The sequence below is a fragment of the Salmo trutta genome, chromosome 27, assembly GCF_901001165.1.
Source record: "Salmo trutta chromosome 27, fSalTru1.1, whole genome shotgun sequence".
Classification (NCBI taxonomy): domain Eukaryota; kingdom Metazoa; phylum Chordata; class Actinopteri; order Salmoniformes; family Salmonidae; genus Salmo; species Salmo trutta.
Window position 1 is genome coordinate 25,918,252 of NC_042983.1, and position 13,106 is coordinate 25,931,357.

At 45.9% G+C, this 13,106-nt stretch overlaps 1 protein-coding gene across 3 annotated transcripts in view; it reads left to right on the forward strand.

Annotated features, from left to right (window-relative positions):
- The window catches only part of cacna1ba (calcium channel, voltage-dependent, N type, alpha 1B subunit, a), a 173,609-nt gene that overhangs the window by 156,712 nt on the left and 3,791 nt on the right, over nucleotides 1-13,106 (forward strand). For 2 of the 3 annotated variants that reach the window (XM_029717478.1, XM_029717477.1), the window contains 10 exons: nucleotides 93-189; nucleotides 3,237-3,342; nucleotides 6,155-6,262; nucleotides 6,752-6,879; nucleotides 7,207-7,376; nucleotides 7,613-7,748; nucleotides 7,953-8,069; nucleotides 9,650-9,688; nucleotides 10,620-10,824; nucleotides 12,549-12,769. In XM_029717478.1, coding sequence (XP_029573338.1) covers nucleotides 93-189; nucleotides 3,237-3,342; nucleotides 6,155-6,262; nucleotides 6,752-6,879; nucleotides 7,207-7,376; nucleotides 7,613-7,748; nucleotides 7,953-8,069; nucleotides 9,650-9,688; nucleotides 10,620-10,824; nucleotides 12,549-12,769 — 1,327 coding nt within the window. The remainder of the gene's footprint in view (nucleotides 1-92; nucleotides 190-3,236; nucleotides 3,343-6,154; nucleotides 6,263-6,751; nucleotides 6,880-7,206; nucleotides 7,377-7,612; nucleotides 7,749-7,952; nucleotides 8,070-9,649; nucleotides 9,689-10,619; nucleotides 10,825-12,548; nucleotides 12,770-13,106) is intronic. The other variant, XM_029717476.1, reaches the window with a different exon arrangement.

Sequence of the window (13,106 nt, forward strand, 5' to 3'; positions counted from 1 at the left end):
TTTTGTATTTATTTTTTCCTTTGTGTTCCTCTCCTCCTTCTCTAACTTCCCTATCCTTCGATATTTGTTTTTTTGTTTCCTACTCTGTGAAGTGGCCGTATCAAGTACCTCGATATGTATCAGATACTCCTCCACATGTCCCCACCCTTAGGTTTGGGAAAGATATGTCCGCCAAGAGTCGCCTACAAGGTAGCCACTCCCTCTGCTTGAACTGTCTTCCCATTGGCTTAACCTCCTGCCAATCTCTGTGCTCTGCAGTGTTCTCTTGTTTCTTTGGTTTGTTTTGCTAGCACTCTGATCTTTTTCGTGTAGCCCCCCACCTCCCTCCCCCTCTTTCTTTGGGCATAGCTACTTTCTTTGGAGCAAGCTCAGCTGGTGTGGTGATGTCCACTAAAGGCAGAGAGAAACAGTAGACCATAAGCTACATACAGTATCAACACTATGTGAAAGCTTGTTACTAAGCATTTAGTTACATTTACAGTAGTAGGTGTTAAACTCCTAAAATGTGGATAATAAATAAAATAAGAATCATAACATTTCATATAATCCATTCTCTTGCATTTAATACATCCAGCACAGCAGACATGCACAGATTAATAATTGGAATAATATGTACAGTCATGGCCAAACATTTTGAGAATGACACAAATATTAATTTTCACAAAGTCTGCTGCCTCAGTTTGTATGATGGCAACTCCAGAATGTTATGTAGAGTGATCAGATGAATTGCAATTAATTGCAAAGTCCCTCTTTGCCATGCAAATGAACTGAATCCCCCAAAAACATTTCCACTGCATTTCAGCCCTGCCACAAAAGGACCAGCTGACATCATGTCAATGATTCTCTCGTTAACACAGGTGTGAGTGTGGACGAGGACAAGGCTGGAGATCACTCTGTCATGCTGATTGAGTTCGAATAACAGACTGGAAGCTTCAAAAGGAGGGTGGTGCTTGGAATCATTGTTCTTCCTCTGTAAATCATGGTTACCTGCAAGGAAACACGTGCCGTCATCATTGCTTTGCAAAAAAAAGAGGCTTCATAGGCAAGGATATTGCTGCCAGTAAGATTGCACCTAAATCAACCATTTATCGGATCATCAAGAACTTCAAGGAGAGCGGTTCAATTGTTGTGAAGAAGGCTTCAGGGCACCCAAGAAAGTCCAGCAAGTGCCAGGACCGTCTTTTAAAGTTGATTCAGCTACGGGATCGGGGCACCACCAGTACAGAGCTTGCTCAGGAATGGCAGCAGGCGGGTGTGAGTGCATCTGCACGCACAGTGAGGCGAAGACTTTTGGAGGATGGTCTGGTGTCAAGAAGGGCAGCAAAGAACCACTTCTCTCCAGGAAAAACATCAATCACAGACTGATATTCTGCAAAAGGTACAGTGATTGGACTGCTGAGGACTGGGGTAAAGTCATTTTCTCTGATGAATCCCCTTTCCGATTGTTTGGGGCATCCGGAATGAGCGCTACCATCAGTCCTGTGTCATGCCAACAGTAAAGCATCCCGAGACCATGCATGTGTGGGGTTGCTTCTCAGCCAAGGGAGTGGGCTCACTCACAATTTTGCCTAAGAACACACCCATGAATAAAGAATGGTACCAACACGTCCTCCAAGAGCAACTTCTCCCAACCATCCAGGAACAGTTTGGTGACGAACAATGCCTTTTCCAGCATGATGGAGCACCTTGCCATAAGGCAAAAGTGATAACTAAGTGGCTCAGGGAACAAAACATCGATATTTTGGGTCCATGGCCAGGAAACTCCCCAGACCTTAATCCCATTGAGAACTTGTGGTCAATCCTCAAGAGGCGGGTGGACAAACAAAACCCCACAAATTCTGACAAACTCAAAGCATTGATTATGCAAGAATGGGCTGTCATCAGTCAGGATGTGGCCCAGAAGTTAATTGACAGCATGCCAGGGCGGATTGCAGAGGTCTTGAAAAAGAAGGGTCAACACTGCAAATATTGACTCTTTGCAACAACTTCATGTAATTGTCAATAAAAGCCTTTGACACGTATGAAATGCTTGTAATTATACTTCAGTATTCCATAGTAACATCTGACAAAAATATCTAAAGACACTGAAGCAGCAAACTTTGTGGAAATTAATATTTGTGTCATTCTCAAAACTTTTGGCCACGACTGTATATGTTATTTTACAATGCATACAAAAAGTTATATTAGACCAATCGATCACTGTCCCCAGACAATTTCAATCATGTATCAATCAATATACAGTCTTATTTGAAAGGGGTTTAGTATTGCTCTCCCTCTCCCTTACCTTATTTTAGTCTATCCCCTGAGCTGTGTGCCTACTGAGGGTTTTTGTCTTGCCAGTGTGTGTGGCTTCTATGTGTTTTACTCCCTCTGTTTCTATCTCTTATTCTCTCTCATCCTGTCTTTCATCTCTACTTTCTCTCTATCGATGGGTGTTCCCATGTGTGGGTAGGTGTGTTTGTCTCACCCCTCCTCTCCTCTCTCATTCTGACTTGGATCAGCCTTACTTTTGCACTGCCTCTGATAGTAGGTGAATGCTTTTTGTGTTCAGGGGAGCTCAACTCTACCACAATAGCTTAAATATCAAACATAGTGCTATGTATGCATGTAGTGGTGTAGTTATCATCCCTTTGATAAGCAGTTCAGGTTATTCTGAATGGACTGTGTGTGACACCTGGTTTTTCTGTAGATGCTAGGTCTTAGTCCTCAAGATGTTTCTGACTTGAGCAGGACTGATGATTTTTTAACTCATTTTATGATTGTTAGGAGGCAACCACAGAGTCGAGCTCCTGAGATCTTTGAGGCACTTCCATGGTTATGCGTACATGCCTTTTCTCACCATTATTTTGATCAATGTCAGTCTTGCACCGGTGCACTTTGACTTGCAGCATAGTGCATACTGTAGCCAATAGCAGTGAATGTCAATGTTTAGTTTGTCTCCTTGTTGTACTAGTTGAGAAAGCGTTTTGTGTGCTGTAGTTAAATTATCCCGACCAAATCCTAAAACCTTCCATATGATTAATTTACAAGACCAAATCTGAAGAACAAACAGTCACATCTTATTGTATTGTTGAAATAAAAGCATGGTAAAGCACGCAATTTACTCTAAATGAGTCCTCTGTGAATATTACCAGCAGCACACAGACTTGTTTCTCCTGATTGGCCAATGGTCTGGCTGAAGTGTTAACAGTAAAAGTGTTTTCTAACCTTCCCCTCCATCCACACACTCTCTCCAGCGGCTAGTCAAGATGAACATGCCCATCGCTGATGACAACACAGTCCACTTCACCTCCACACTCATGGCCCTGATCCGGACGGCCCTGGAGATCAAACTGGCCTCAGGTGAGACAGCTTTGTCCCCTCTCTCTCCCTGTCCTCTACCCTCTCCCCTGTACCCTCTCTCTTCCTATCCTCTGTCCCCTCCCCTGTCCCTTCTCTCTCCCTCTCCCCTGTCCCCTCTCTCTCCCTAACCTCTGCCCCCTCCCCCTTCCCCTGTTCCCCCTCTCTCCCTCCTCCCTGTCCCCCTCCTCTGTTCCCTCTCCCTCCCTATCCTGTGCCCCCTCTTGCCTGTCCACTCACCCCTCTCTTTTCTCCCTCCCTATCCATGCCCTGTCAGCTGCTGGTTGTCTGCTAAAATTCCTCTGCCCAACACTCTTGGAATGTGTGATACATGATAAGAGCGGTGCATACTGTGCCTCTGGAATCTATCCTTCACTTTTAATGAGGCCAACTTGATTACATCCCTACAAATCAGCTGGGCTAGACAATCTGGACCCTCTCTTTCTAAAATTATCAGCCGAAATTGTTGCAACCCCTTTTACTAGCCTTTTCAACCTCTCTTTCGTATCATCTGAGATCCCCAAAGATTGGAAAGCTGCCACGGCCATCCCCCTCTTCAAAGGGGGAGACACTCTAGACCCAAACTGCTACATACCTATATCTATCCTACCCTGCCTTTCTAAAATCTTCGAAAGCCAAGTTAACAAACAGATCACCGACCATTTCGAATCCCATCGTACCTTCTCCACGAAGCAATCTGGTTTCCGAGCTGGTTATGGGTGCACCTCAGCCACGCTCAAGGTCCTAAACGATATCATAACCGCCATCGATAAAAGATAGTACTGTGCAGCCATCGTCATCGACCTGGCCAAGGATTTCAACTCTGTCAATCACTGCATTCTTATCGGCAGACTCAATAGCCTTGGATTCTCAAATGGTTCACCAACTACTTCTCAGACAGAGTTCAGTGTGTCAAATCGGAGGGCCTGTTGTCCGGACCTCTGGCAGTCTCTATGGGGGTGCCACAGGGTTCAATTCTCGGGCCGACTCTTTTCTCTGTATATATCAATTATGTCGCTCTGGCTGCTGGTGATTCTCTGATCCACCTCTACACAGACAACACCATTCTGTATACATCTGGCCCTTCTTTGGACACTGTGTTAACAAACCTCCAAACAAGCTTCAATGCCATACAACACTCTTTCCGTGGCCTCCAACTGCTTTTAAATGCTAGTAAAACTAAATGCATGCTCTTCAACCAATTGCTGCCCACCCGCCTGACTAGCATCACTACTCTGGACGGTTCTGACTTCGAATATGTGGACAATTACAAATACCTAGGTGTCTGGTTAGACTGTAAACTCTCCTTCCAGACTCACATTAAGCATCTCCAATCCAAAATTAAATCTAGAATTGGCTTCCTATATTGCAAACAAAGCCTCCTTCACTCATGCTGCCAAACATACCCTCGGAAAACTGACTATCCTACCGATCCTTGACTTCGGCGTTGTTATTTACAAAATAGCCTCCAACACTCTACTCAGCAAACTGGATGTAGTCTATCACAGTGCCATCTGTTTTGTCACCAAAGCCCCATATACTACCCACCACTGCGACCTGTATGCCCTCGTCGGCTGGCCCTCGCTACATATTTGTCACCAAACCCACTGGATTCAGGTCATCTATAAGTCTTTGCTAGGTAAAGCCCCGCCTTATCTCAGCTCACTGGTCAGCATAGCAACACCCACCCGTAGCACACGCTCCAGCAGGTATAGTTCACTGGTCATCCCCAAAGCCAACACCTCCTTTGGCCGCCTTTCCTTCCAGTTCTCTGCTGCCAATGACTGGAACGAATTGCAAAAATCTCTGAAGCTGGAGTTATATCTCCCTCTCTAACTTTAAGCATCAGCTGTCAGAACAGCTTACCGATCACTGTACATGTACACAGCCAATCTGTAAATAGCACACCTAACTACCTCATCCCCATTTTGCTATTTATCTTTTTGCTCTTTTGCACCCCAATATCTCTACTTGCACATCATCATCTGCACATCTATCACTCCAGTGTTAACGCTAAATTGTAGTTATTTCTCCTCTATGGCCTAATTATTGCCTACCTCCCTAATCTTCTACATTTGCACACACTGTACTGTACATACATTTTTTCTATTGTGTTATTGACCGTACGTTTGTTTATGTGTAACTCTGTGTTGTTGTTTTTGTTGCACTGCTTTGCTTTATCTTGGCCAGGTCGCAGTTGTAAATGAGAACTTGTTTCTCAACTGGCCTACCTGGTTAAATAAAGGTTAAATAAAAATAAAAAAGGCAATGCATTCTAACTCAAGCAAAAAACATGAGTTGTAAATGTTAAATGTAGCTTGTTGTCTTGACAGACAGACAGACAGACAGACAGACAGACAGACAGACAGACAGACAGACAGACAGACAGACAGACAGACAGACAGACAGACAGACAGACAGACAGACAGACAGACAGACAGAGACAGATTGACGGGCGTTATGTCCCCTGGATGTGTAGCAGGTGCAAATGCTGCTTCTTTGTTGCTTACAGAGGGGTTTGCATTAGTAGATTTGGGTCCCATTTGGTCTCATTAGCTACTCTGTGGTGGGCTTTGTGTTTAGGGCCTGCAGAGTGAAGGATGGCATAGTACATTATGCTTTTCTCTAGCTTCACTGCTCGCTGCCGCTTTTAATGAGCTATTCTCTATTCTCTGTCTGCTTCACCTCCACAAAGACTCTAAAAACTCATGTTTACTTTCCTGTCTTTGTTGCTTGATGCTGTACTTCTTGAATTAGATCATTGTGTTTATTTGATGCTATAAGATTCTATTTTCACTTGCAATCTTCTCTTCAGGGATGGTTGCCCAGCGTCTCTCTGATGCTGAACTGAAGAAAGAGCTCTCCCAGGTTTGGCCAAGCCTCTCACAGAAGACTATGGATCTGTTGGTGACACCACACAAACGTAAGCACATCTGCATGGCAGTCCTCTCGGAACCTTGTCACTGATCCTTGTCCTTGTCACTGATATATTTCAGCTTTACAAAAAGGATACTTGGAGTGTATCTTTTCATGCTACATCTTAAAGTGGCAAGCCTCAGACTCCTCACTCTGAAATAATATTACACATAGGTTGCCATAACAACCAGACCCCTTGCTCTTACTTTGCCATTAGTTAAGATTCTAGTTGTTGGCTTTGTCTCCACTGACATCTTGTGGCAGGATCTAAGTATCTCACCTGAGAACAATGATATTCCAGACAGATGCTCCTTCTCTCAAGCCTGGCATGCACCAGATTTCTTCAAACAGCTAAATCACTCTTTGTTACAAGTGATACCTTTGGCTTGACTGAATTGTATTGGAGATTAAGTGGCATCAAAGGGTTTGGATGAGACCAATAGAGATGGATGAGAAAGCAGGTTTCCTCATCCACTCCTCTCTGTCTCTCTTTCAGCCAATGAGCTTACTGTTGGGAAGGTGTATGCAGCCCTGATGATCTTTGACTACTACAAGCAGAACCGAGCCAAGAGGCTCAAGGAACAGCAACAGCAGCAGCAGCAACAGAATGCTACTGGCTCCCAGGTAGCGCACCCACGTACGCACGCACACACACAGACACACACAGACAGACAGACAGACAGACAGACAGACAGACAGACAGACAGACAGACAGACAGACAGACAGACAGACAGACAGACAGACAGACAGACAGATACACATTATTACTGATACCCAGGAGTCACAAATCCCCCCCCCCCCCATGAAAATATTTTTAACATGTCCTGCCAAAACCAATATGCTGATTAAAATTTTCAAGTTTTGATTGATAATATTCTGAAGGAAGAAACCTGGATCAATATTGTGCAGTATGTTCAGTATATCAGCATCTTGCCGTCTTTCATCCACAGGGAAAGGTGGGGGCTCTGTTTAAACCAATACTGCCCCTGACTCACAAGCAGGAGAAAGTGAAGGAGAAGGCCATGACCAACGTGGAGCCTCCCTGTGAGCTACTGCCTCAGCCCCAGTCTCAGGCCCTACCTAGACCCAGCTCCACCCTGCTCAACAACGGAGGCACACTGTGAGTTCACTAACATACAGCCAGTGGCCATGTCTCTCTGGTCTTGGGATAAAACACTATAATACTTTATAATTTTAAAGCTTTTAACTTTAAAACATTCAGATGATAGTTCTATGACCGGACTTCCTGGAAAACAGTGGCAAATGTAACTGAGTGGAGTGGACTATCCTGGCAAAAAGATTCAATAATAATAGAATGACAATAACATCTTCATCTGTTTATGTCTAATAATTCAGGCCAGGCCATGACGGCACCATGAAAGGATCATCCTCCTGGGTGTCAGAGAAGTCTAGAGAGGTCCACAGACCCAGGAAAAAGACACCTGTCCAAAGGGGCCAGTCTGAGGATGTCCCAAGCCTAACCATCCCCCAGGTACTGTAGCCAGGCCAGACTGCCCTCTGCTTTATTACACACACATGAACATCATGGCCTGCTACCTGCATTTTCTTTCCTGATGTATCTGTTCGCAGTACTTTACTTGACTGGATGTACTTATTTCTGTGCAAGCACTATCTGTGTGTGTGCATGCGTGCATTCGTGTATGTGTACGTACGTATGTGTGTGTATGTCTCTCAGGAGTCAGTGGAGATGAGGAAGATGGACACCAGTTGCAGCACAGTGCCTGGTCCTGGGTCTGGACTGGAGAGCCAGGGAAGAGCTGTGTCCATGCCCCGCCTCAATGCAGAGCTGCAGGTACAGACACACCCTAACACACACACATCATTTGTGAAGCACAGCAGATGCCCCATGCCATAACTAAACTCTCTTAGGGAAAGCATGGTTGCATGGTGTTTCTCATTGGCTATACTGTGGGTAGATTACTATGGTCAGGTTGCCATCGCTATGGGGGGGTTGAATTTCATTCGATATTACTGCAGTATAACTGCTGAAAGAAAATGTATCCTTCAATTCGTCCCAAGAAATATTATCAGCTCCTCATTTCCTGAGTGGTATTGATGTTAATTGATTGTTGTGTTTAAGTGCATTCCTTTCAGGTTAGAATGGATGTGTGTTGATCCTACTTTTAGTGCACAGAAGAAGTCCTGGACAATTTGATTAGAGCCTGGCAGACCGCCAACTATTTGTCCCGTATCGTTTTTCCTCTGCTGCCAACTGATTATAGTGGCTCAAAATGGATGGGTGTAGAAAATGAGAGGGGTGATCCCTCATGCGTTCAGGGAGGAAGAGAGTAATCATGTTACTATAGGATAGAGAATGTAAAGAGGGATAAATGGGATGAGAGGAGAAGAGGATTGCCTCGTGACCTGTTGTCTAATTTTTCTCACCTTTTCTAAGGGCAGGAAATCCTTCAACAATACAATTAGAGATGGCCTTTCTGAGATGGCTTGCTATTGTTAGAGTGAAATGGGGAGGCATGTACCCTGAACTCTACCCTGAAACAGATGATGGATTTACCTCTGTCTCCGGCTTGGTTTTCCATCGCTTAATTACATTCTTTCCCTTCCTTTTTGGGGTAATGCCTCATTTCCCTCTCCCTGGCGATGCCAGCACGATCAGGGCCGTAAATCTCCCAGCATGCCTCCACCTCCTCAACATCCTCTTTGTGCTCTAGTGACATGTGACACCCAGGGCAGACATGAACCCTCACATGAAGCCTCTCGAAGAGGGAAAATGCCCCTTGTTTCATTTTCAAAGAAGCCCAGTGAAAAGCTAAGCCCAAATCCTTTTAAACTGGAGTGCTGGATGATAAGAGCCTGTACTTGTTGATTTAGTGGTTTCAGCACCTTTTAATATGTATGAAACCCTTTTGATTCCCTAGAGGCAGCTCTGGCCCATAGACTTGCCCCACCTGGCTCTCTGCCAGGTCAGTAGCTTGGCTCACAAGAACAAAAGCTAAAGAGTCAGATATGTTTTCTAGGATATCTCACTATTAATGGTCAAGGGGTTATTGAGTATCAAAAGACATAAAGACATGGGGGAGTTCTGTCTGCTTGGAATGGGTAATTCTGTCTTATTGCCAGGTGCTGAAACACACAATGAGATATCACCTTCCTTTAAAAAGAGCATACTGAAAGTCAGATTCCCCCGGTGGCCATTTAAACATAATGATGTCATATTTACAAGCGGATCATTTATTTTTAATAAGCATGTTAAGACACCTGTCATTTTCCTGCTGCTTCTCCTTTATTCTTCTCCTAACTGTTCAATGTCACCTCTCTCCGTCTACCCTCCTATTGTCTCCTGTCTCTCTGGCCTGATGCTTTCCCATGGACCTCTCCTCTTCCTCCTCCTCCACCTGTGCTGTGTGACAGAGGAGCAAGTCGCGCCACTCCCCGGGGACCCTGCTGGCAGTACGTAGCCCTGTCTCCTCTCCCTCATTATCTCCTCTGCACCTCCTCTACTTTGTTTGTTGATCCCAATGTACTAGTATGTGTTAAACTAAATTCTATTTAGTATTAACTGGCCGCGCAGGTGTGTAAAATGGTAGGTTCTGCAAGCATATGATTGTACAGTGTTTGACACTAGGTAGGACATTAACAACCCAGTATACATGTGTGTTCTATCATATACAATGTGGGGGATATACTGTGTGATTTTAGGATGAGAGTTAAGCTCACTGTAAAACTGTAAATCAAAGGTCTAGCCAGGTACAGTGTCTCGTCGAGGAGACTCTTCCTTTGATCATTCTGTGGGGACTGTACAACACTCATTAAAACACAGCTGCTGATGCCAACCTGCTCTTAGATACCAAGCCCATGGAGTTTGTCAGTTGTAAACTAGTGATCTGATGGAGCTGTTTTGGAGAGAGAATGGTATGCTGCTACAGGTGGAAACTGCCTCAATTTCCTCTTTAATGCTCTTTTCCTCAAGCATGCATCTAAGACTTAGGGAAATTGGTAGTCGTGTCTATGATTTTACCAACAATAATCTAGGTAGGCTGCTATGTTTTTGAGGACAGTGAAAATGTGAGTAGTATCTTTTGCAGCAAGGCTCTGCAGGAGAGATGTATCTCCACTAGGTGGAAATGGTGTTTCACAATGGAGTCAGAGAGCTGTAGAATACACCAGCGGTGGTTGGTGGGACGAGCTATAGGAGGACGGGCTCATTTTAATCCCTATTCCTTACGGACTAGTCAGTGATCCCTATTCCTCATGGACTAATCAGTGATCCCTATTCCTCATGGACTAATCAGTGATCCCTATTCCTCATGGACTAGTCAGTGATCCTGATTCTTCATGGACAAGTCAGTGATCCCCACCTATTCCTATTGGTGCCACACAGCCTGTTCCTGACTGCAGCCCAATGAAACGCTCTGCGTCCACCCACGCCCCCCAGCGCCCCCAGGAGGTGAACCTGCATGAACACACCCTGGAGAGGCCCAGCACCGAAGAAAGGCGTCACCATCACCGCCACCACCACCGCTGCCACCACCACCGAGAGAGGGACAAGAAGCAGCGGTCACTGGACAGGACGCCAAGCACCATTGGTTAGTGCACAGGCACACGCTATAAACACATGTTTTTAATGTGCAATTACAGGGATCTCTTTGTCATTGAAGTTACAGGGTGTTATATGTTATACGAGTGATGCCAATACCCTGATTACAAAATGTGGGTATTTAACCATAAAGAACTGCAGCCCACTGTTTCCCCAGTGTTACTAGAATGTATAGCCCTCTCTGCCTCTCTTCCTCACTGCCTTACTGCCTCTCTTCCTCACTGCCTCTCTTCCTCACTGCCTCGCTGCCTCTCTTCCTCACTGCCTTGCTGTCTCTCTTCCTCACTGCCTCTCTTTCTCACTGCCTCACTGTCTCTCTTCCTCACTGTCGTACTGCCTCTCTTCCTCACTGCCTTACTGCCTCTCTTCCTCTCTTCCTCACTGCCTCTCTTCCTCACTGCCTCGTTGCCTCTCTTCCTCACTGCCTCGCTGCCTCTCTTCCTCACTGCCTTGCTGTCTCTCTTCCTCACTGCCTTGCTGCCTCTCTTCCTCACTGCCTTGCTGTCTCTCTTCCTCACTGCCTCGCTGCCTCTCTTCCTCACTGCCTTGCTGCCTCTCATCCTCACTGCCTTGCTGTCTCTCTTCCTCACCGCCTCGCTGCCTCTCTTCCTCACTGCCTCTCTTTCTCACTGCCTCACTGTCTCTCTTCCTCACTGCCTTACTGCCTCTCTTCCTTGCTGACTCGCTGCCTTACGGTCACGCTGCCTCACTGCCTCACTGCCTTCCATCCAGTCAGAGTGTGAGAAGCAGACCACAGCCCAGCTGGCTGGGGTTCATCTGTTATAAAGATCAGCACTATGCTCAATGGAGGCATCGTTCAGGCCTGGGTGTTACAGTGGAGCTCTGCAGCTGATCTTTATTACACAGATAAAAGGGACTGACAGACCAAAGGCTACCCAATGACCTGATAATTTATGGGCACCTCTTGTCTCAGCAGGGTAATGCTGTGGAGAGGATCATTTATGGGCACCTCTTGTCTCAGCAGGGTAATGCTGTGGAGAGGATCATTTATGGGCACCTCTTGTCTCAGCAGGGTAATGCTGTGGAGAGGATCATTTATGGGCACCTCTTGTCTCAGCAGGGTAATGCTGTGGAGAGGATCATTTATGGGCACCTCTTGTCTCAGCAGGGTAATGCTGTGGAGAGGATCATTTATGGGCACCTCTTGTCTCAGCAGGGTAATGCTGTGGAGAGGATCATTTATGGGCACCTCTTGTCTCAGCAGGGTAATGCTGTGGAGAGGATCATTTATGGGCACCTCTTGTCTCAGCAGGGTAATGCTGTGGAGAGGATCATTTTTAGGGAAGAAAAGCCTGCTAGTAGTCTGTCCTTTATACGCATTTAAGAATCTTCTGTTTCGGAGTGAGGTAAAGAATGGGTGCAATCAGCTGTTGAATTGGGAATTCAGAGGTGGAGGGGGTTTAGGGTTGGGTTAGGTTGAGGCCAGGATTGAACATAGGCTAGGGTTGGAGTTAGGATTATGCCAAGATTGGGGTAATGCTAAGATTAGGATTGGGCTAGGTTTGACCACATCCAACCCAAATCCAAGCCTAAAGTTAGTCTCAACCACAACTTCAACCCTAACTCTAGCTTCATGTCAACATCCTGGTTCAATCTTAACCCTGGCCTAACGCTAACTCTAGCTTCATGTCAACATCCCGGTTCAATCTTAACCCTGGCCTAACACTAACCCTGGTTTGTATTTCCACTAAGGTGCACCAGGTGACCCGGCTGCAGAGCCCTCGTCTAGAGACAGGGTGCAGGACCGCGGCCGCTCCCATGAGAGGAAGAACCACTCGACGGCAAGGGAGAACCAGCGCTACTACTCTTGCGATCGCTACAGCAGCAGGGAACACTGCCACACCACCAAATCTGCCACCACTAGCTGTGCCACCTCCCCCAGCGAGGTGCAGGAACCCAGCATCAACAAGCAGGTGGGAGGGCATGGACAGGGTAGGATAGGATATGGGCAGGGCAGGAAACAGTATGGGTCTGGCAGGGTAGGCATGGTATGATCTGGGCAGGGCATGGAAAGGAATCAGGGTATGCAATGAATAATACACACACTAGACATTATCAGTAAGTTTATGTCTGTCTGATTTAGTACAGCACAGTGTATATTGTGTGCAACTCTCTTAGTGAGGATCTGTCTGCTCTCTGTTTCTCTCCACTGAAACTCAATTTTCTCTTCTTTCTGCCCTTTAGTGCAACCACTCATGGCCTTTCAATTGTCTTTCCACTCTTCTTCTTCTTCTCCTATCTTTTTCCTCC